The 26,024-nt window shown below is 29.8% G+C and overlaps 2 protein-coding genes across 2 annotated transcripts in view; both read left to right on the plus strand.

The window, feature by feature from the left end:
* Positions 1–26,024, plus strand: part of LOC136984026 (coiled-coil domain-containing protein 130 homolog) — a 274,187-nt gene that overhangs the window by 120,193 nt on the left and 127,970 nt on the right. The window lies entirely within an intron of this gene.
* Positions 1–26,024, plus strand: part of LOC136984080 (phospholipase D1-like) — a 59,531-nt gene that overhangs the window by 28,448 nt on the left and 5,059 nt on the right. The window contains exons 5-7 of the mRNA XM_067281005.1: positions 16,784–16,887; positions 19,191–19,264; positions 23,130–23,161. Coding sequence (XP_067137106.1) covers positions 16,784–16,887; positions 19,191–19,264; positions 23,130–23,161 — 210 coding nt within the window. The remainder of the gene's footprint in view (positions 1–16,783; positions 16,888–19,190; positions 19,265–23,129; positions 23,162–26,024) is intronic.

Below are 26,024 nucleotides of genomic sequence, written 5' to 3' on the forward strand. Positions count from 1 at the left end.
CCTACTAAAAGAGGCCCTCTTAGTGCCCACAGGGCGGAAAGAGTTAAAAAAAAAAAAAAAAAAAAAAAGGCGCAATTAACTGATTGCCCCTGGAAGTCGGCTTCTTACAGAAACACAGCTTCCCTGTCATCAAATGTCACGGCACGCCACTGATAGAAGTACTGTATTTCCATTCTTTTGAGTTTTGATTTCTCTGATCTTCTGACGTGCAACCTCTCTTGAAATTCGAACGTTAATAGATAATTTGAATCAAGTACTATACAAACACTAACTAGATTTTTAAGGCTGGTAGACATTTATAATTCAGTCTTATCCATACGCTTCTTTAATTGTCTATGTCTTCGTAGATGAAAGTATATCTTAATTAATTACTCAGATTTTTGTATATTGAATACATTTATCATTTTGAAGAGGTTTGATCTTTTCTAGTGCGGTTCTTAGTTGAAATTTAGAACTTCATCATTGTAACAAATTAATTGCAGTTATTTAATTATTCAATTATCATTGAATATTCCACTTGTTATTTTTGCTAAATATCTTAACTTTTAAAACGAATTTAGTTTTTTTAAATTAATGATTTTCCAAAATTTTCCTGTATTAAATATGGAGAAATGTTTGAATTTCAAATAATGTAATAGTTTGAAATTCATTGAAAGTATCAAGTTCAGAATATGCCTTAACAGTCGCTTCATTTAAAAATAATATTTTATTATGGTAGAAATATCAGTGGCGCGTTATCCTATGGGCTAAAAGGGCAATTGACTGGAGACCCCAGCAACCATTCACTATACACGGGGCCCCTAATTCAAATTTTCCTGGGTCCCATGAAGCTATAACGCGCTACTGAGAAACATTACTTTTTGTGTTAGATGTCTGATTATTTAATTACACTTTTTCATAGATATTTTCATTAAAAACTCTACCAAATGTTCAGTTATAAGAATTAATCTCTACGTAAAAGTATTATTAATTTCTTTCATACGAAGCAAAACGCGTGAAATACAAATAATTTTGATTAGCAAATGTTTAAAATCATTTTTATATAGTGTTCACTGTTATTATACATTCAGAAAGGAAAAAAAGTTAATAAAAAATAAAACAAATTAGTTAATAATATTAAAAATGATAGAAGCATATATTATATCATTTAGGCCTACCTGTATACAGTATATTCATATGCAGAAAGACAATAGATTTTACAGGTAAATACTGAGATATTCAAGCACTTGAGAGCTTGATTAAATAGGTGGAGATAATTGTAAAAACTAGGAAATGAGAAAAATAACCCAAGATATGAAAATAAATTTAGAGGATTTTTCTTGAACCCAGTTTAAAAGTCTTTTCTGATGTTCTTTAATCTGAATAGAATAAAAACCATTTTTTCGGATAAGAAATTTTATTACTGCAAGAATTACTTTCACCTAAACCAGTTACAATCTTTGATTAGCTGTTAATATAATTAAAATTCACTGTTTTATTTAATATGTATACCTAAATAATTTTACTTATAATCACACAAATATTCCGCTTACAGTTGCAATTACTAGGTAAACAATACATTCAGTATATCAAGTTTATACGATACATTTAATATTCATTTAAGGAGAAATTAAAAGTTTGTAAAGCGAAAATTAGAATATAAATCCACAAGATTAAACTTTCCCTTTTATAATACTCAGGTATAAGCCTTATTTTTAGGTGAAGGTGTTACTGTCAGGACGTGGTGGAATGGCGAATGGCCTCGCTGTCTCTACAAAATGCCACGGGAGTCTTAAGACGGTAATTCAACGTGGCCAAATCATGCGGACACTAAACTAAGCATGCAACTTTCGATCTCTCGAGCCAAATGCCTCCGAGTCCGAGCGTGTGTATGAGTTTTCGAAAGGTGGAACGACCTGAAACGAGTTTAGTTGCGAAATACACGATTGTAACCTAAATTAGACGAACAGTTGTGGATAACTGAAAATAATATTTAGAAATTTATTATTTTTTTTCTAATTGCTATTTACTACCAACCATTGATTTCATATTCGGTTGTTTCGCGATAGTTTACTTCTTATTGTCTTTCTATAGTTTAATTTCTATTGCTTTGAAAGATATTTGTTTACAACAGTTTTGTTTTGTGCCAAATAAGGGTAATAATTGACCGCCGAAGTTACAAGAATGAAAGATATTTCTACTGATGTATCATGACTTCAGACTGAGAGATACACGTATAAACTGGAAAGTTTGAAGAGAACAGGAAAGAAACAAAGAATAAACTCGATAAATGAATAATGAAAGTGTTTACATCTCTAATCATGCAGTTCCAGAATAGATAAAATCGTAATAATTACAGCAAATGGGTTGAAAGAAATGGTATTTGTTTCATTTTTTAAGTTAATTATAAATACGTTTTATAGCTCTAGATAAAAACTAAACACAAATATATATATATATAATCTAATAATAAACACTTTTTAAATTTAAATGTGTTTTCATGTATACAACTATTTATAAAAGAGTATATTAGATCAGTGATTTTTCTTTTAATGTTTTAAAGAACACAGACACAAAACACAGAAAAATCAACATAAACAAAACCAACACCTACAAGTAAAACGAAAAAATTATATCAAAAAGTTATAAGCAAAAATATCTCTGACATTATTTGAATTATAAAAATAATTCTTCTTGATATTATTTTTTCGTCTATTCAAAAACAATTGAAGGGCTCCAGGAAAAAACGATCAAAGTCCACTTTTACTATAAACTGGCAATTTTAAAGTTTGACACTTGCCAAGCTCAAAGTCTACATACGAATGGATTTTTCCCGTTATAGTAAATGCTTTAAACCTTGTTAAAACTGAAAATGTGGATGAAAGTCACACAATAAAAAAAAAGTTTTTATCCAATCTGATAAAAATTGCCGGGACCATTAAATTTTTTAAAATTTACAAAATTTAAATAAATTTAGCGAAGTAGATAATATATAGGCGTCTTTTTTTTCTGTCCTTTTTCATGTACAGTACAGGAAAACTTAACGGTTTCACGGCCGAGTCGGCCATTCATTTGAGGTTACTTGTCCGTTTCAAATGTAAAAAATTAAATAAATCTCTCTGGAGAAAGCACAAATAAAAATAAAAATTTAAAAAAATGTTTTTATTTTATTGATTTTTGTATATTTTTAAAAAAAAAAATTAGATTAGATTTTTATTAGAGTATATTTCGATCGTTCTGCCCTGGAGTCATCAATTAAAGTATCAATTGACCCATAGACAATTTTCAACGCTGTAACCGTAGTCTAAATATCTGCTAATTTTATAATTAGTTGACATTTTTAAAGTCATTAAAAACTAGACATGAAAATGTAGGCATACGCCTTTCGTTATTTTTATTTTATTTGAATATAATTGTTGATGCTAACCACTTTAATAATTTCATCCAGTGTAATACTTTATCCAATATAATGCCAAGATTTAACAGTTTTCGGCTGTTTTAATATAAAAATCATTTCATTTTTATCGGTTCGGTAGTTTTTAATAATTATTTTTATGTAAAGTGTAATCGATTTTTGGAACAGTTGCTGATATATTTTTATAAATATTCTAATTTGAAATTCATATTATTCACTAGTATACTGAATTTCAATAATCTCCATAACTAATGTAACATAGAACGTTGTCCATAAAATCAATTAAGCCATTGAAATATTTATTAAATGAAAACAGTCTTTGACAAACAGTCTCCAATTTTAACTAGCTGTAGTTTTTTTCCGGTTATATATGATGGAAATTGTACATAACACCGCATACAGTATACCGATTTTCTATAATTTTTCACTTAAAATATTCAAATATAGTAATCAAACGCCGATAACAAAGGCCTCAACAACAAAGTATGACTTTTCCAATGCAGGTATCAACTTTTATTAGAATACATTGATAGCACGTTGAGTTTATCTTCCTTGTCTGAAACCATATTGTCTACTCTCTAAAATGTTATATTAATCTATATAACGAGTAATTTTTTATTAATAATTTTTCAAAAACAGAAGAAACCAAAATACTGGCATATAAGTTGCTCTTTTTGTATAGGATATGTTATATTACACTTTAAAGTATAATATATCTTATGTTATCTGTAGGATTATGTATAAGTACCAGTCTTAAAAGATAAATTTATTAAAGAAGACAACATTTTATTATGAATTCCGCAATATTATTTGTAATTTTTGATGCCATTCCATCTTGACCGGTAACACAAACAATTAGTAGTTCATTTATTTACATCGAAAAGCTCTTCATAAGTAACGTCAAACATTAAGAAAACAACTACATGCAACATACTATTTGAATCTATTTTCTTACATCCTGTTTGCAATTTTGATTTTCATAATTCTTCCTATTTTGCTTCCACATATACTTTCTAAATAAATCAGCAACTTGATGTGTCCTACATCGGCCTAGTTATCATGATTAGAAATTATATTTAATTTATAATTAAATGGATATATATTTATATATTATACTTATGTAGAATCTATTTTATAATTATATATTTTTTAATATAAAAATATGTTGTTATGAATTATTTACGTTTTCAAAGTAATCTTATGTTCGTTGCTATATTTAATTTTAGATGAAAAATTTGTACTGAGAATTATAATGTGAATAATCGGTTGCAATGTCAAGCATTGATTTTTTACATTCTATTTTGTTTTGCGAATGATTCCAGTTTACTGAATAAATCAAATAGCAACGAATATCTAGTTTTATTCTCTGATTGTTACTCTGTCAAGCAATCAGGGCCAGTTTCTGGAAACTAAAAAACTACCACAAAATGGGTGTCGCCTCGACGTGGCTTTGTGGCTTAATGTGTGAACATTTTATCCAAGTTTTAAAGATAAAATTTTCCACAGACTAAGAACGCCCGACAGAAATTTTTCGAAATTTTAAAATAATTATTGTCAAACGGTGTTTGTTATTTTCTTAAAAATTATACCAAAACATTAAACATGCGAATATACATCGTATAAAAATGACTCAATTTGACGTTTTTAAAAGCTACACTTACAATATTATGTGAAGAGTGTTGTGGATAAAGATAAACTCGTTTGTCAGAAGACCAATTTTGGTTTAACTAAATAATGGTTGAAGGATACATAAATTTAATTTTAAAATTTTATTATTTACGTTTTTAATTAGTTGCACTTTATTATCATTGACGAAATGTCAAGAGTAGGGAATGTCTCTGATGGAACATATCAGCATGTGACAAATAAGGTGACCTCTACTGACAAAACGCCAAATGTAAACTATATTCCTTGTAAAAGTGTATGTGGATCTCCTTAGATTCATTTAAGACAGCGATATGCATAAAATTTATCCATAATTCGGGTTATCATTCTTACTAGCGATTCAAATATACAAAAAGTAAGTCATTTTTAGCACTTTAAATGCCATCCCCTGAGAAAAATTACGTGTAACTAAGTTTAACCGAACTAAAAATAGGATAGAACATCGAGGCAACAGAATGAATTTCTGACAACGTTCATTCGTGAAATCATGAATGAATGTTTATGAAGTTAATACTGTAGTTGTAATGTAACGTTGTAAATATACATATTGTATAAAATTCTATCTTATGAATTGCAATGTTTTAGAAAATTGTCTTACGCATAGGTAATATTTGATTTAAACCTTACCCGGAGTAATGGCATATTTGTTTTCTACAAAGAATTTAAATTCTTATTAATCGTACTTTTTGTGAAATAGTTTATTAGATAGAATTCATTAAAAACAACGGGTAATAAAAAGATTGTTTTAAAGGTAAAAAATTAATCACTAAGGTAGATGCACTTTATTATCTAGTATGTGAGGAGAGGTTTTAAATCAGTATTAATTTGTCGTGGAACTCTTCAAAATTTACGTAGTGATAGCCGATACAATTGCTTTGTTTGTATATAAGTAATATCAGAACTGTGAGGGAAATCTCTGACAGTAGTAGGGATATCATGCTGTATATCTCTGTGGTAGAATATGGCGATGCGAAGTCAAATACAATTTGACTGATTATGTTATTCGATTTGGTTACGGAGCTACGGCCTGTGTATATGCCATTCATGATAAACAATGGAAATTTCTGAACGTAGCTGAGATATCAATGTTTATATCTTTGGATATTAGAAGGAATGCTATGTCTAACATAATTAGTCTAATCGAGGGTAAATCATAACATGCAAAATTGTAATTGAAGAATTCTTAAGCATTTTTATATATAAATAAAGCTATATTGACTTCACTCACCCACTGTACAGTACTCACTAACATGAAATGTTTGAATAAAAGCAGACTTTTTACAAAAAGATGAAATGATTCAGCTGAAAAAGATGGAGTCCCTTTTCGACTGTATCATTTATTAAAGAAAGATCATTTATTTAGAAAAATTTGTAATTTTGATAAAGTAAAGATTTTATACGTTATGAGATGTCAAACTTCTCCACTCGACACTCAGAACGTCATGGCATCTGACTCGAACTTACCAGTGGCCGAATGGATAAAACCACTGAACACAGTTGGTTGTGGGTTTGCGCCTCGCCAATGGCCTGTCCAGGTGGAGTTTTCCGGATTCCTTTACGTTAGGAACACCTAAATCAAAGCGTGTATATAGTAAGCGATAAAACTCCATTGTTAATTTGATCGCTCAATAATATCAGCGCCCCAGTAACGATGTAGACATTCGTTCATTACCAGGTTATACTGACCGTTATTAACATGTACTTTTTAAATCGATAGCATCCTAATGAGGATATGTTTGTTTTATGTTTGCAGGCTATGTAATAACGTTTTTAACATTAGAAAAGCAATTATATCGCTTTCCTAAACAAAAATAGAGGCATATCTGAATAGCAAAGTTAAAATTATTATTTCATTTAAGAATTAAACTTATGTACAGTACATTCGTTTAATACAATTAATGAAATTACAATTAATTAAAATTCTGGAATGCGGAATTATTAGGATTTTTCCAAGCTTTATCCAAAGTTCGCATCTGTCAAAAAACATTCAATAAAAATAATTAAATAATTATAGTTTATATATAAAATCATATCAATAAATATGTTATTTTATATATTTCTAAGGATATTATTTAGGATATTAATTTCATTTACAGATAAATAAAACTACCTAATTGAAATATTTCCAATTATTTTACACACAATTCTTCTCAATATTTTTATCTATAATTTGTGATTATTATTACATTTTCTATTAAATTCTTGAATAATTGAATTAGTATTATAAACTTTTAATGCTTTTATTTGTATTTTATTTTTTAATATTAAACATTAGCTTTTGAAATTTATAATTAAATTTATTTACAACATGTTGCATGTCTATAACATAAGTAAATAATTTACTTAAAAAAAAACTAAATTAACTGTAGAAATGTGTTTGGTCTAATTATATGTACGAAAATGTTCACGAATACTTCCTTATATCTTTATAAACTAAATTTTAACAACGTTATGATAAATTGTAATTTAACTAAATATGTTTTAACAACAATCAACAGTAATTGCTGTATGATCAAAATCACTTACCTTTCTTCTTCCTTAGGAAATAGATTTAATCGGTATCCATTAGTTGAAGAACTTGTCATAAAGCTTTCAAACACAAAAAAATAGAGATAAAACATCGTACTGGTAAAAAACAAACTTCTTATGTAAAAAGTCCGTTTTCAATGTAGCTAATAATGTTTGGTATAAATTAACCTGTCTTGATGATTTATTTAAACATAATTTGCCAAATTTTAAGAATGTTCGTTGCTGTTATTAAGTTAATTTTTTTCAATTATCGATAATACTTTTTTTTTAACTCTTTCCGCCCTGTGGGCACTAAGAGGGCCTCTTTTAGAAGGCCCATTATGGGTTCGGCCAGGCCCACAATGGGGCGACCGGGTGGTGAAGGACGGGGCCCGACATATCCGAACGGACTACCCCCCGAAAAATTCCTGGGGATTATTCGACCCCCCAGAGCGGTAGGCTGCCACCTTGACCGCTCGGCCATCCGGCCGTCTATTATCGATAATACTGTAATTATATTCATTATTTTGGATTATGATGGTGAGACTTTCCTAGTTTGAAAAATTTTACCTTTTTAAGTGTCTTGCACAGTTAATTTTATGCTTGAACGATATAAAAAAGGAAAAACTTGTTACCGATAAGCCAAAAATAGTCGAACTACTCGTGTAAAAATATGGATTTTTAGAGATATTCACAAAAATCAGGACTATAAAATTTGAAATTCATTCTGGGAAAATAGTGATTCCTGGAAATATAACAAAACCTTGAAAAAATAATTGTAATGATTGAATAACAAGGAGAAAAATCATTCATCAACAAAGTAAATGAAAAAAAAATAATGGGTTTTATATTTTTTAGCATAAGAATTTTTAAAAAAATATGCAAAAATTATTAAATAAAAATTACATAGTATAGATTATTTCAATTTTTAATTATAGTACAGTACATATACATTTTGTTACTAGAATTTTGGAAAAGTCGCGGTTTATAGAAAATCAAATCAGAAATTAAATAAGATCTTAGACTACCCGCGACAGCTGGAGTCGGTTCTATTATGATATCAGACTCTGTATAGCAATATCGAATCAGAGATTTGAAACAATGTATAATCTTTGTAAATACTTTAAAATTTTCAAATAACTAAGTTTATTTACAGTTAAACGTCGGGTTTCGAACGCCTCGTTCTTCGAACAATTCGGTTTAACAATAAAATTTTGAACGCCATATTTGTCCCGGTTGCCGTACGATAACTCGGTTGCCGAACAAGCTACTCGGCAAGAGCCGGCCACAGATCAGAGAGAGACAAACTGTCAATTCCATATACTTCCTGTGTTAAAGAAAGTTGACGGCCCGACCAATCAACAACGGGACTACCGATTCAGAAGTTGGTGGCGCCAAGATCACCTGGCGTCATTAATCGTCACGACACGAACCATCGATGACGTTGTTATTCAAATTAGATTTCGATAAGCATGGGGTAGGATACTACTGTACTTCTGTTTTTCGGAACGTATCGCAATTGAATTTAAATCAAATTAATTAATATATATATTATATATTACATTTGTAGGCATTTTTATACATAAAATACAGTGTGACGATCGGGATATTGTGAACTTTATCATTTATATGTACCTTTATAATCTTTTAACTATATTTTATACAAAAACGGAACGAAATAGACCAAAAAGGGTTAGTTAAACGGGAAATCAACTGATAAATTCTGTTGATAAGAACAGTTTAAACTCGATTCCCACGAGTTGAGTTCCTTGTTAAGATGAGTCAAATTTCGGTGACACGACTACGTCACCAATAATTTTATTGGTCCAAGAAGATCATCTCTTCTGACGAAATCAAAGAAGGGCCTGCAAACTCCCTCCCCATATAAAAAGGGAGTACGATGAGTAAGACGAAGAAGTTGTTACTGACCGTGTGTTTGTGCGCTCAAAAGGATAGTTACCTGTCGCCGCCGATCCTCCCTCATCATCTATATTCAAGCCGAACTGTCATCGTTACACTTCCTATCTGAACAACTATTACCTGTTAGTGGACAGAGTCATTACCGACGATCTACTACAAGATCATCTATTCTTAGTCCGAACGCCTACAACGGTCTATAAGGATATCATCGATTATTACATCGACATCCGACTACATATCTTAAGGTATTTATCCTACACGCGAATATTTGTAAGCTCTCTCTCTCTAATCCGCGTAGAATTTATGTTCGCGGATCGTGAGCCATGTACCTTATCACGTGTTTCTCTGTAAAGTAATCGCTTGTATCTAATTAGTCCTATGGAGAAAATAAACGGGTATATTTTTATATATAAATCTCTGGGTGCGTTCTTTCCGTCATCCTCTCCACTCGCTTCATTCCGGGTCTAACCCATACGTAACCGCTCGCGCAATTGATTTTCTGTATCAATCTAAGGATACAGTGGTGTCATCCTGACGTGGTATCAAAGAGATACCGGCCCTATGGTCACATACAGCTAAAAAGGTGAAAAAGGCTTTGTTTTGGGGGTCAGGAACCAATTAATCCATTTTACATTGTTTCTTATGGGAAAATTTGTTTCGGTTTGAGAACAAATCGGTTTTCGAACAACTTTTAGGAACGAAGTTAAGTTTGAACCCGAAGTTTGAATGTATTATTGTTATAATAAAATAAAATTTAAAATTAATCGTTGAGAAAATATGAGTTTTAAATTTTTTCATATTTTACAAAATTGTATGTAATGGAAGACTACATTGTTCAAATGTATCGTACTAAATACTACAGCCAAATAACCGAGACGATTAAGTTGCCAATAATCGCTCTGGGGAATCTATGATCGAATCTGGCTGGTCGAAAAATCCAAGGAGTTTTTCGTGGATCGGATATTTTGGGCTCCATCCCTTACCAATTGGCCGTCCCATTGTGGCCTAGTTGAACCCACGATGGGTATGATTAAAAAGTTCCTCTTACTGCCTTAGGGCAGAAAGAATAAAATTATTATTATTAGACTGTATGATGATTAATTAAGATTCTTTAATAAAATTAAAAAATCTTAATTAATCATCATACAAAATCGAAAATCTAATTAGACTGTATCATTTTAAAAATTCATGTCCAAAAATATGAAATTACAAATAAAAATGAAATTAAACAAACAGAAGGGTTAATGTTACCTTAGGTAGCCAAGATGGCGGCTCGTCTCTAATTCCAGCAAGGAAACAGTGGGACGCACGTTCTAACCTAACCTAATCTATTCTAATAATTTGGTTGCTAATAATTATGGTAATTTATTAAAATAGGTTAGGTTAGGTTAGACCGTACGTCCCACTGTTTCCTTGCTGGAATTAGAGACGAGCCGCCATCTTGACTACCTAAGGTAACATTAACCGAATCCAATAAAAAATATACAATTAAATCTTAGTTTTTATATTTTAATTACAGTATCTTTATTTTTATATAATGTAAGAATATCCAACAGAGGTGAAACACACACACAAAAGAGAACTTTTTAATGTATTTCAAATACCAAAATTGCAAACACAGATAACCCGATTATAACATGTATTTTAAAGTCAGTTTAAAAGCAGTTCGAACATTTTTTGGGGCATTATGTTTATAGTGCGGGTTATACGCAGGAAATTACTTTGTTTTTTTATTTTGATTTTTAAAACAAAGTAATTTTAAAAAAAAAAAACATTAAAATTTTATCATTTATAAATTTTAACTCGTGCTTTAATGAACGATTATTATGAAATTGCGTATACTGTACAGTAATTTTAAATTCCTATTTCTACTTGAAAAATTAATATCAGTTTTGGAAATGTCATTATTTATTAATACAACAATTGAAAAAAATTATTATTAAAAGTAACGGAAAATAAAAATAAGCAGATTCATTATAAAATAAAATAAAAACTTCTTTAAAAAAATATCGTAGTACAAAATGATGTCAACTATAATTAATCTTTGAATTTTTCATGGTTTGTTTCTTGCGTGGTGTTTAGTTCATTTGTAATCTACAGCTTATTTATATATAAAATAATTGATGATTTTTTCGTCGTACCCTATGAGAAAACTGAGAAAAATGACTAATTTACACATTTAAAAATTTAATATATTTGAAATATTCCTAGACATATTTCAAAAGTAACAGTAGATCATTTACAGATGACACTTATCAACGACATAAAAATTCTTTTACATTTTGTAGGATGAAACGTTTGCCAAAATAGTTGGTCTTAATTGTTTTTTCTTCGTTGGCAAAGCTTCAAAAACTAATGGCGTTACTTAGTAACATTTTATATCTCTCGTCAAGAAATATTCCAATGACACTTTATTTCTCAGCAGTTATAAATTAATTCAACCAGTTGCCAAGACAGTGAAAGAGCTTATTGTAAAGCGATAGTAACGGAATACTTACATTAAAATCTTATTTAGTAATGCAATGTTTTGCTCGAAAACTTGATTTAATGTTAAATAATAAAAATAATAGCTTTTTTTTAAACATTCAAATGATCTCTGTAAATCAGAATTTGTGTAGTGGAAAATGCTTTAAGTACTCTCATACTTTTACTCAATTTAACAGCAAAAAACTTTGATTTTCCTAAATGTATAAATCTAAAAATTAAGTAAAAACAGACTTACGCACTTTTATCCAAATGCCACAGACCTTCTCCTGAAGGAAGTAGGCCTAAAAGTTAAATAAAATAGGCTTCAATGTTGTATATCTTCTATTATGTTTTATGAATCTTTTATATTTTACATTTTTATTACAAAATTAATGTTATTAAATCGGATATTAACGTGAAAAAACTAAGTAAATATTACAGGCTTATAAACAAATGAATGATAGATATTACTGTATATAATTTCATTCATTGTATACCAGAATGGTTAAATTAAAACAAATTCGGAAAATAGAGATTTTATTCAAATTAAAAATATAATTTCAAAAATAATTTTAATATAATTAAAACATAAAATAAACAGGCTTGCCACAAATAAACTTTTTTTAATCATGTGTTTTACATGAAAAATTTAATTTAGATGGGCCCTTCAATAGAAGAGAGGTCATTCAACTCGAAAGCCTCTTCTCTGTCTGGGTCTTATCATTGTCAGATCTTCCTTTACATTTATACAAACTAGATCTACGTTTATTTAGCAAAAAAATATACAGTTTATACCTTGCAAAAAGAAAAAAAAAATCGTGAAAAACCTCATAAATCATACGGAAGACATTTGCTAAAAGGTAATGGTTGCATGTTGATCGAGAGATAGAAAAGAGTTTTCTGCAAAGTGTTCTATTGTTTTCAGTATAGAAGGTACTACAGAAAGTATAAAATATTACTTAAAAATTCAATAACGAGGTGCGTAACTTTTACGGCCAAATTTTAAAATTGCGTAAGTCGTCATCTGTTATAAGGTTTTATTTTAAAATACTTTTTATATTTTATAACAAATAGTAATATTTATTATAAAATATCAAAAAGCTTAATTTTGAGGGTAGTTAAGAGTTTTATAAAAAAAAAAAAAAAAATTTCAAATGCTAATAACAAGTAAAACCTTCATTAAGTCCGATCCCTCTTGAGATACGACAAATGTCCCCCTCCATACCCCCTTGACCTTTAATCACCAAAATTTAATAGCATCAATCTCCATAATGCACAATTTCAGAAAAAATTTTGAAAAATTTGCTCCCTGCAAAATTTCAGAAATTTTCGACCAAAAAAAAAAAATAATAATAATAAATAAATAAAATAAAACAAGACTTCAAAATGGGTGAGCAAAATGGTACCCCACACACTAACATCTATATATGCAAACAAAACCCCAAATTTGTTAGCACTTTTCGACGTTTCAAAGTATCCGAGTTCAAAAATATAAAAATCTTGGGGATGGGATTATTTTTTGCCCGATCGCCACACTTTCATGCTGGATAAGTCGGTTTCCTCGTCATTCAATCATGGTGAGAGACTCCATTGTTGGCTTGGACGAACCCACGTTGGGTAAGGAAAAAAGGCCCTCTTAGTTTCCAGAGAGCAAAAGAGAAAAAAAAACAAAAACAAAAAGAAATTAATTTTATTAATTTTGTTTGATAACTTTGAAATTTAATTCATGACATATTTCAAGTGATGCCTGATAGCCTTCAAGGATATTTGAAGAGTTTACAAACGCTTATGGCGTCGATATTCGAATGCGTTGATGAATAGAGTAGTTTTCTAAATTTTCTCGAAGTATAAAAAAATACAATAAATCTAAAACTTTTTCCCAATTGCATCGTTATTTCCATTCAGGTGATACGAAATCACATAACCTTAAGAAACATTACAGTAGTAACTAATAAGTTTTCGAAGTAGTAGTATCAGGGATATCAAGCGCTTGCCACAATAATTACGTTTATTATTTATTGTTTTTCATTCCTATTATATTGTTAATTTATTTATTATAATACATTATTCTCATTTTCAAACGATGCTACTCAAATCATTCATTAAAGTTAAATAAATGATGTCTGATGATATTGATACAAAGTACTTAGACTTTTTTCTTCTCCAGGGAAACATTTCATAATATAAATTATTTCCGACTATCCGTTCGTATTCTATATTATTTTCGAAGCAATTCGATTATTTATTTTAACTACTTATTCTAAGTTACAAGACTTGGATAGGAAAAAGAAAATTGTTATAATAAATTGCAGCGTCGGAAAAGAATAATGAAAAAGAAAGGGAGGTAATAAATCTCTAGTAAGAGTGAGTATTGATGTGAAATAGTGAAAATAATTCTTTATGGAAGTATTCGTAACTGGAATAATTGCCATTCAAATCGAAAATGTTCTAGGTAATATTCTTGAGAGAAAAATAATTATTTTACTTGTTATTGCAACAGTATACTTACTTTAATATGAAATCTCATTATTTTTAGCATTTAATTAAACTGATTAGTCATTTAACAATTAAAGTAAACAGGATTATTGTATCATAATTATTCGAATTTTCTCAATTAAGTAGATAAAATTGTAAATAATCTGTTTTACTTTCCCGGCTACGTTATATATAATAAAAGGAAAGTATGGCGATCGATCAAAAAATGATCCTCAAGATTTCTACATTTACTCTGGACTCAGAGGACCTTGAAACGTCGAGAAATGGGGGGGGAAATCGGGTTTTTTCTGTATGTGTAGATGTTAGTATGTGGGGGGCACGATTTTATTTACCTTGTTTGAAGCTTAATTAATCCTGTGCTTTTTGTCGAAAATTTCTGGTTAAATTTTGGTGGTTAAAAGTCGACGTGATGGAGCGATAAAGGGAGTCATGTGTTGTATCTCGACTAGGGTCGGACTTAATGACAATTTTACTCGTTATTAGCACTTTAAATTTTAGACTCATCCATACCCTGATATAATGACCACAGTAATTATAAAAGCTTTGCTATTATAATTAAAAATACAAAAACCTTTTAATAATAAAATATCATAACAAATGCAGTTGCCGGGAAAGTTAAGCAACTCGTTGCTGGGTTTTTTTTCCAAGTTATTAATTCTACAGTCCACCAGTAGCGGAGTGGATAAAACCTGGCGTGGGTTCGCGTCTCATCAATGGTCTATATGGAGTTTTACAGGCGGGAAGAAACCCCTTTCTGGGTTTTCTTTCCGCCTAAACACGTACTCGTTGTAACGCCTAAATAGGTACTCGTTTACCAGAGACAGATCGCTAAGATGTTGCGTTGTCTTACCCATTAAGCCATTCATCTATTAAATTCTGCAATATGATTCTTAGAAATAAATAAATAAATAAAATACTTTTTCTGACGTAGTATTGATATACAACTTTAATACTGCGTTATATTATTGGTCCTACGATACCAAGAGAACTTGTTTAAATTATACCAATTGTGATTTCGGCCAGGTTCACATTGGGGATGGACGAATATTGAGAAATGGAGAGATATCTGTAACAGATTACCCATGAACAATTAGTAGGGATTTTTTTCACCCTGATCATGGAAGATTTTTTTACCCTCAGAACGATAGGCTGAAGATTACGCCTATCAATAACGTACTGTACAATTTCCAGTTTTATTTTTTTCGATGTGTTAAACAATACTATTCGAATGTTCGAAAAAATATATATGCAGTATTTATTTATAAACTAGAAACATTTCGTTGTCCAGAAGCATATAAGCATATAATAGCCTAAACATATCAATACATGATCGATATGTTTAGGCTATTTATGAGTTAGTGTATGCATACACGTATGCTGTTTTTTTTTCTTTTCAAGCTCCGATGGTCCATAAAACAAAGACAAGTGTACATAAAATGAATTTATTACCAAAAGTTAAGTACAAACATGGTTACTTTTCGACATAATCACCGTGAAGATTGAAGAATTTGTCATATCTGTGGACGAGCTTTTCCATCCCCTTTTCATAAAATGTTGCCGCCAATGACTCGAGATGGGCCCTAACGTTTTTTTGAAGATCGTCATTATTCTGCTCTGCTATCCTAGTCACTTTTCCTATTCAGGAAAGAGGTGGAAGTCACTCGGGGCTATACGCTGGGCGTTTAAACGTGGTGAAGACTTTTATCTTTCAGACTTCCACCCAGCTTAAAACTTTTTAATGTGTGAAGACTTCCACCTCTTTCTTGAACTGAAGACGTGGCTAGCCGGGCAGAGGTTTGAGACTAATGACGATCTTCAAAACAACGTTGTTAAGGCCATCTGAATTCACTGGCGGCAACATTTTATGAAAAGGAGATTGCAAAGCTCTCCACAGATATGACAAATGCTTCAATCTTCACAGTGATTATGTCGAAAAGTACCTAACTTTTGGTAATAAATTAATTTTGTTATTTACGCTTGTCTTTGTTTTGTGGACCATCGGAGCTTGAAAAAACTGCCCTCGTACTTTAAGTATAATTATGTATGTCTTAATTGCGTAGTGCTGATAATAAATAAAATACGGTTTCAAACCTTTTCATATTAATATTAGGGTAATATTTAACTTTCTTAAGTGAATTCACCACTCTCTTTCTTATTTAGCGTCGAGAGCATAAACCTTTCTTTTCCTCCTTGCCAGTAGCATAATCAGGAAGCCTTGCTAATTTTTGTACATAAATAAACTAAGAAAAAATTAAATGAGTACAAGAAAAAGATTTGAATTTGAACAACTCTCTTATACACATGAATACACAATTTTTAAAAAATATCTCTTAGTTTACAACGCTAGCGACTACATTAACAGTGGTATAGGTAGGACAGTGGACGTTTCGATACAACCGATATCGTATCTGTGGAATCTTTACATTTTTCAAAAACAGGTAAGCTCCAACCGGAACCGGATTTTGCAGCCGAAACAGAAACCGAAATGGAATTTTACATTATTTTCGCATACTACACATATAAACTACACATATAAAATTCTTAACTACCAAAAATCAATAAATGTACTACGTCAAACTTCATTTCCAGAGTCTATATACGCTTACAGTCCTGATTACTATTTATAAAGAAATATTTAGTTTAACATTATGCAGTACTTTCGTTTGTTAATCAACTTGGACCACCATTGATATTTAAAATGAGCTAAAATTTGTATATACTTGTTTTCACCGATATTTGCAAAATTTGAATACAATAAAGAACTGTCAATGTAAAGACACTGTTTTACGTTTACACCAACGATTTCTTATTTATCCCTATCCCACGTATAGTCGTACCCACAGAGCCCATTAGCAGGACTGTACATCTGGGGCTTCTTTTGTCTACATAAGGCATCTTGCGAGTGTAAACTGAAGTACTGACTAACGCACCGACTTCTGAACCAGATATTAGCAACAAAATATAAATTGTTGCTCTGGGGCCCACTCAGCCTTCATTGTAACGGGTACAGTACACCTATCTTTCTATTACGCGATCGATTTTTTTAACGGGAAAAACAGTTTATTTGAAATTTTTCAAATTTAATTTTTTGTTAAAATTGTGTTATTGTTTAAAAAAGTTACTTTTTTTGTGAAAACCTTTTTTGTAATTTATCTCTAAGTATAGTACTGTACTCAATGTACGGTACGTCGGAGAGTGTTGTATGTTGATTTTATGTTTCCTATGCTACCTTGTGTTTACTATAGTTACGTACAAACAATGATGTTACAATAAAGAAAAAAAAAACTCGTGTTTCTTTTGTAAATTGATTATATTTTCGTTTCATCGAAGTTGTGTATTCTATCGAGCATTTCCTACGAGATGCATGTACTATACTTTTAACGAGATTTTTTTACACGGTGTTCTTTGGAACGTATCCACCGTGCAAAAAGAGGCACAGGTGTACCTTCTCAGCAGTAAAAAGAACCGGAAGACGACACGATAGAATGAACAATGACATCCGGCAATATTTTTATACTCGATGCCGATACTGGCTGGTATCAATACTTTAAAACTACTCATGATATTTGGTATCGGGACAACCCTAGATATAGGGGAGAATGCAGGTTTGCACTTTCTAACTCCAGTCCTGTAATATCTATAAAAGATATGAAAATAACTAGTTTCTAAGACAAAGACTTTTTTAAAAAATATTCGTAAAACATTCGAAATTGAAAAAACACAGAGAAAAATTTCATATAATTAAACATTTGTTAATACTATTTTCTATTTTATGCTAATAAATATAACTGTTAGACACAGAATAACTTCTATATACATAAGAAATTTCGAATACAGTGGTACTGTGCCTCGTACTTCGAATTTAATTCACTCCAGAACGTTCGAAATCCGAATCGTTCGAAGTACGAGGTACCACTGTATAACAATTTATGAAAACCGAAAATATAAATTTATAATTATTAACTATTCGATTTCTAATCAAATAATCCGCTTATTAATTGTTTTTAAAAATGATAGAAATATGCTGCAAATTGAGTGATTCATCAAAATTATCGAAAAAATTATTTTTATTTTCAAATTATGACTGTTTCTGAAAATGAAAACATATTCATAATTTATTTCCAATGACATTTTGAATTATTATCACAGAGTAAAACGAAAACTTGATAGAAATCAAAGAAAAATTCCGATATTTTAGTCATCAATCATCACATTTTAAAGTTTTCTATTGATCTATTATTAATTATTTATTTAACTATTCAATTAAATTTCATAATTGTTCGATTATTATTTTTTTTAAAGCAAGCGGAAATATTCAGAAACGAAATTTCTGAATATTCTTTATATAACAACATTCCAACATCCAAAAGTTCAGATGAATAAAGTATTATAATCCACAAGTTAAAGTAGATAATCGATAAATATCGATCAAAATGTACGGAAAAAAATCATTAAGAAGAAGCGCCGTTAAGTCTGTCCCAGAATTGTCTTAAACTAACTTCTCTACACTATAAAGATAATCTTTGGGTATAAAGCTGAGGAAATGGATTTCCTCAAGCTTTTTAAAATCAATTTAATTTCACGCTAAATATCTCATTTGTTTTCTTATTTTTTACGTAACAATTACATTTAAAAGAAAAAATAAGCGCAGTAATGCAGATTTTAAAAAAAAAAAAAAAGGAAACACGCACCCATTTTTCTATAGGATGACTGGAATAACGTTCGTAATATGATTGGTTAGTCTCGTTTTCGTGCGAGAAACAAACGAGAAGTCGGGTGTTGTCAGCCAACGGAGACAAGAAGACGGCTCTTCAGGTAATTAATTTGTTTTAAAAATCGAAAAATTATTATATTTTATAGGATAAACACGTTAACGATTCGAGTATTGAATGGTATCAATACAGTTTGGCTGTAGACGACTACGAGTGTTGAGAAATCGATCGTGAGAAATTCTCTGTCGAAACAATTAACTTACCAGTGTAATATTCATCTCTGATACTTTATAGATTAAGTCAGTGTTTCCTGAGCTTTTCCTTTAAGCTTGCTCGACATTATCCAGGAATATTGTTTGTGACACTTCTGAAGGTCAGTTGTAAAACACAGATTAAAAAAAAAAAAAAAAAAAAAAAAAGCAAATATTTAAATGATAAAATCAATTAATTCGTATAGAAAAACAATCTAAATATTACCTTATTTAATTTGATAAAGTGTATAGACTATAATTTTAAAAAATTTGCCGCGTAAACTTTATATAAGCGGTTCTTAAGGATGGAGTTATAACGAATTATACTCAGGAAGACAGAAATTTGACTGCATCTAAGTAAACATATTTAAATCACGATTAAACGTGTGACAGCTGCAAATTATATACAAATATTTATTTTAAAAAATCATCAAAAACACCGCAAACGTCGTAAAATATAAGTCAACTCTATATTAAAAGGAAATGTATAGGCTTATGATGGATTATTCAAAAAGGAGGTCAAGTTATTTTTAGAATTAAAAAGGTCTAATTTTTTTATTAAATGAATATTTATATGCAAGCAAATTTTAAAAATCTCCCCGTCATTTATTAATTTAACAATTTAACATTAAACAGCTGAAATAAGTTACTGCTATTAATACTCGCATGAATGTTTATCCATCATTAATAAGATGGACGGTTTGAGTAGTGCGTTAATTATTAAATCTTTCTTTATGAATATATATTAAAATATTATAAGTTTTAAAACTGATGTTAAAGCAGTATAGATGCTGAGAAGGGAACTGTTAATGTTAAAATTAATGTGTGTGTCAGACTAAAAATGGCACACCAAGCTGGAAGGCCCCATTTTTGGCCTGGCAGAACTTATGATGAGCATGAAAAAAAAAAAGGCCTTTTTAGTGCCCAGAAATATTTTATGTTTCGGTTTTTCATTTAAGAATATCATAACTTTTATTTAAAGAAGTGATCTGTAACATCTGCCAAATTACTTGACCCCCTCGTAAATACGTAAATATTCTCGAACGAGATTCTCCTTTCAACGTATTAAGCTCAATATTTGTTAATATTAAGTTACGAATAAACTACAATTGTTAATTAGCAGCGAAGGACTAAATATTTATGTAGATGTTTGTCTGGTTTATTGCTTTAAACGGTCAGCAGTAAGATTTTCTCTGTTATGAAAATCTAAATACGTATTAAAAAAAATCTATTTGTTTTTGAGATTTTTAGATCAATATAATTATATTGTTTGTGTTTTCGTAGCTTAGATAAAAAGTAAACGAATCGCGAAGTTAGGGGATTCGTTGTAAACTATTAATTGCTGTATCGTAAGTATTTAATTAAAGATCGACTTGAACAATAGAAATTTTGCCGGAATATTTTACAGAGAGTTTAATATTTCTGTAAGATGTATTTTTCTTGAATTGATAATCAATTTCGGTCATATCTATCCATTATCGATCGCATTATCGATCGTTAAGTATCTATATATTGTCTATTAATATAATTTCCAGGCCTCCTATTTAGAAGTTTTTTTTTTCACCTTTCTACAGAAAATTTCGGCTATTTATATTGAAATATTTGGATAGAAGACTTTGTAAACCTGGTTTTCATAGCATTTACATTCATTTTAATTTTATTTTTTATAACCTAGCTTTCATAATTTTATATTTTCATTAGCTATGTTACAAGAATGTATTTTTATCCAGTCTCACTCGTCAATATCGCAATATACACTAAACTTTACTACTTTCCGGGCTGTTGTGTACTATATAACAGAGAGAAAGTATGGCGATCGGTCAAAATATGACTCACCTTTAATATTTTTTAAATTTTCGGACTAAGAGGACCTTGAAACATCGAAATATACGAAAAATTTGGGAATTTTTTATTCTATTTGTACGGATGTTAGTGTGTAGGGGAGCACGATTTTACGCAACTCGTCGCTGGATTTTTTAAATGTAATTTTATGGCAATTATCGAGAAAAAAAACATCATTTCGATTTATTTGAATTCGTTTTTTCAAATCAGTTCTTATTGAAAATAATTTTATTATGTTTGCCAATTAAATCAAATCTTAAACATTTAACTGCAGAGGTTCCAAAAAAGAATGACAAAAATTTCCGACTTACAATAGACCCAGTCAAAAGAGACCATCCTGTATTCCATTGTATGGTAATTATCATGAATATATCCAATCTTCTATAATGCAATTTTATTAGAAATGACTTTCTATGTGATAAAACAACCGTATATAAATTTCAGTGGCGCGTTATAGCTTCATGGGGCCCAGGCGAATTTGAATTAGGGAGCCTGGTGTACAGGGAAATGTTTCGGGAAAATAGTTTCTTACAAAAGATTGGTTTGAAGCCTCCTGTTAGTGGGGCCCCAGGCAATTTCACTTTTTGCTTACGGCATAATGTGCCACTGATGAATTTGTTTGGAACACGTAGTCTATTATAAAAGAATCATATAACAGAATTATAATTCCGAATTACGATCTCTGAATGATTAATATGATTTCTGAGTCGTTTAATTTTAATCTAATTTGAATTTTGATATAGAATTATAAATGAAGTATTGTTATATTACAGAATTATAATAGTTTTCTGGTAATAACATCCAAGTATTTTGTAATCATCAAAGAGAATTAACTAATGAATACGATCTAATATCAATTCTGATCATTATCGTGGTACCAAAATTCATTTATTCAGATCAAATTTACATCAGTTAGGCTGTTTTATGTTTCGTAGCTAATTATTCACATGGCAATATACGTTGTACAGATGTAACGATCACTTTTCACTCTAATAAAAAAAAAAAAAGACCAGAAATTTGAAAGGGAAATGCCATGATTTCATTTAAAACAAAATATTTATTCACTTTTTAAATGCTAATCCATTAAATAATACAAAAAATGAATTGCGATTAGTGGATTAATGTCCTTTTTTTCAAGTACAAGTGTACTTTTGAAAACCGTAGAGTGCTCCTGCAAAGTGCTCCTGCTCTAATTATATTCTTAAGAAGAGTTGTTTATTTTCATAATTAAAAGAACACGCAAATAAAATTGAATTTTGTAACGATTATTTTGAAATCTATAACTAAATATATTCATAGATTATAAATTAATTTATTAAGAGAAAGTCTCATTTTTTATAGAGATTTTTTTCTTTAATAATTATCATCTAAATTCCGTAATTAAATATCAATTTACAATTATTATACGTAGAAAAATAGAATAAAAATCGTTTATTTTAGTTGATTAAATTAACAATTGAAATTTTTTCAATTAAGTTTAAAGCAAAATTTTTAGAACGAAGATTAAAAGATATGTTACATCATAGATTCATCATAATCCGTTATATAAAGCGCTTGTGATATATTACTAAGTTGCTATCTTCATCCAGTAAATAAACAAAGATTAATTCAAGTAAATTAATTAATACTGTCATTAATTAAATGTATTTAACCTATTATATCGCGGTTTATTTTCTTGCCAGTGGCTACATAAATTTATTACCAAAGGTTTCATAATTAAATGTAAAAAGCATTATTATTAAAAATATAATTTCATCTTTCTAAAAATAAATAAATAAATAAAATATTTATATATTTAATTATTTTTATTCGGAATTTTTAAACTGAAAATTTAAAAAATTAATTGAGTATTAACGATGTTAAATTCTATTTTAGGTTTCTGATTGATGTTTGGATGAACGTTCCTGGTAAGTTTACATCGAAATGGGTAATTTCGGATCCCGTTCCAGATTCGAAAGTATGTTTAACATTTGTTTCGAAAAGTTATGTTTTATTATATTATAATTTATCATTTTTATTATTTTGTCCATGCAGAAATTGTACCAGATTAAAAATAAACACCGCGCATTGATTTATTTAAAGATATATTTACTTTTATTTTATTTTCTTCGACTCTTCTGTATAATTTCTATCATATTGCGTTTTTAATATTTAATACGTTTTCAATTGTAAGATGCCAACGGTAATTTTGTCATAGAAGTCCTAACTATTATAACGTCACACAGCATAAAGGAAACACCCATCCAATAACGTAGTAATGTCATTTAGAGAATTTTAATCGCAATTATGACATTTTTGATCTGAACTATTCGAGTTAATAGCGTGAGCTGTTAGCTCTGTATAAGCTCTGATGGTTTTCATCCCCTCTTATTGATCGTAGGACGTAAAAAAAAAACTAAAACCTAATAATTTTTCTCAGACGGCCTCATTACTAATGGGACTAAAGCATTAGCCTGTCTCTATGGGATCTTAGACTTGAATCGCAGTCGGATCCACAAAAAATTTGATGGGTAGCTCGATCCGGATATGTCGCGCCTCGTTCCTCAACAACACTTATTCCATTCATCATTGATGTTTTAGTGCCAATAGGGAAAAAAGCCGTTTAAAAATAAATTTTCCCTTAGATCGATACAAAATATTTTACACGTGTTTGAAAATTTTGAATAAAAATTGTTTTATTTTAAAATTTTGAAAATTAATTTAAAAAAAAAATTCATTAAATTAAAAACTGAAGAAGATAAATGACGTCAGATTATTGATAGATCAGAACCATCAATCAGCGATGAATTGCTGAGCCACAATTGCTTGTTGCATAATAGCGCGATCCATATCTTACTGTTATGCAACTAAACATGATATATATCTCGAATTAAAATTCGTTTATATTTGCATAAAGAAACACGAACTGTCACTTCAAAATCATATTAAATTAAGCAAAATTTCAAAGGTTTTCCATTTTAGAAACCGAGACAAGCTTTCATTTATTCTTTCGTTAAATCAACGTTTGACACATATCAGGCATACACGAGAAATAGAAACGAAAAGAAAACGAACGAATGACGACCGTAAATTATTTATTGTAATGTTTTGCACAATTTATTTTTCGATTACAGTACAATCTCGATAATCCGACATATATTGGATTGGAGATTGCCGGATTATTGGAAGTAAGATGAATTCGATGCCACACAAAATGATCTGAGAGCGTAGAGTCTAACCAAATTAAAAGTTAAAAATACAGTATGGTATTTTTTTCAAATTATTATTATTTTTATAATAAGAAATTTTTATATTTTATATTTTATGGAGATTTTTTTATTCTCTTATTCATTTGTAATTGTTAAGTATTAAAAAGAAATTCTTAATCCGCTTCCAAATGTTCCATAGCACCACATACAAGTTATCATTGTAAGAGATTAATAATAATTCTATGATTCATAAAGTATTAGAGGGTTCGCGCCTGACCAACAGATTCCTGGGTTTTCTTCATTTATCTTACACCTAAATCTAACACCTTCCTGTAGAAAGTCTTCCTGAAAAGTATTCATCCTCTTAGCGTATCACCGAGTGTTGTATTGCTGTATCCATTAAAAAACGAACCTAAATTTTCGTCAAATTGCGAATTATTTTATAAAAGTTTCGTGAAATCTAAATCCCAAATTCTCAGCAAATTAAAGCGCGTTTTGAGAATAGAAAATGGCATTAAGATTATTTTTATTTACATGTTTGATCTTGCTGAAATTTCAATTTTAATTTGTAAAAATTCTGCTCTCCAAAGTATTCTTTTATTACTTTACATAAATTCTCTGCTGCATTTTTAGTTTTTTTTACCTATTTCTTTTCTCAATTCGAAAATAGGATTTCGAATTTCCAGCCTTTTATGCGATGGAAAAATTTCTGAAATTGAATTGAATGCCAATCCTATAACCGAATAAAGAATCAAATTTCCTTATTGTGGAGTAGAAATTTAAAACTTGACTACACCAGATAGATAAATTGGAAGGTGGCGTTGACTGTCGAGGCTGCTGGCGCGTTTTTTGACGAAGCCTGTCTATAGTCTTTTAATCTATTTTTTGAACTTAATTACTGTGGATTCTGTATAAGTATCATAATGTGGAAAATTACCAGTTGTTTAATCTTAAAATTAATTATTTGTCTTCTAATAATGGCTGGAATGGAACCCAATCTTAGTCCTTTCCCCCGTTCTTCTCAAGAAATGTGCCGTTCCGATATGCAAAAGAGGGGGCGAAGCCGGCCTCGTAGAGAAAGTGCTAAAGAATTAAACACAGAATACCCAGAGGAAGAAATATTGAGTGAGGAATTTTTACAACAGGAGGAGGATTCTATTGGATATATCTTAGGATCTTTCAAACCTTCGAAAATCTCTGAATACTTTGAACCTTCATCTACTAAGGAACCTCATTTACAAACAGACTCACGATATTCCTTAAAATCAATTTATGAATTGATCCAAACAATTTCTCTCAGTTAAGCCACGATATTCAAGGCATTAAGAATGAACTACAACATAGGATAGAAGAGAATAAAAGATATCAAGAAGAAATGCAGAAATTATCTCAAGAAATGAAAAAGCTAGATACACTAGTTAAGCACAATAGTCAACTAAAAGGTACATTAGAGTTTGAATTAGATAAATTGATTAATGAAAAAACAAAAAACAATATTATTGTTATAAACTACCCTTTTTCTACTACGGATTATACAAATAAAATTAATCAATTTATTAGAGAGATATTAGAAATAGAAAAC

This window comes from Centruroides vittatus, unplaced genomic scaffold (assembly GCF_030686945.1).
Source record: "Centruroides vittatus isolate TY-2023 unplaced genomic scaffold, ASM3068694v2 contig_900, whole genome shotgun sequence".
Lineage (NCBI taxonomy): Eukaryota > Metazoa > Arthropoda > Arachnida > Scorpiones > Buthidae > Centruroides > Centruroides vittatus.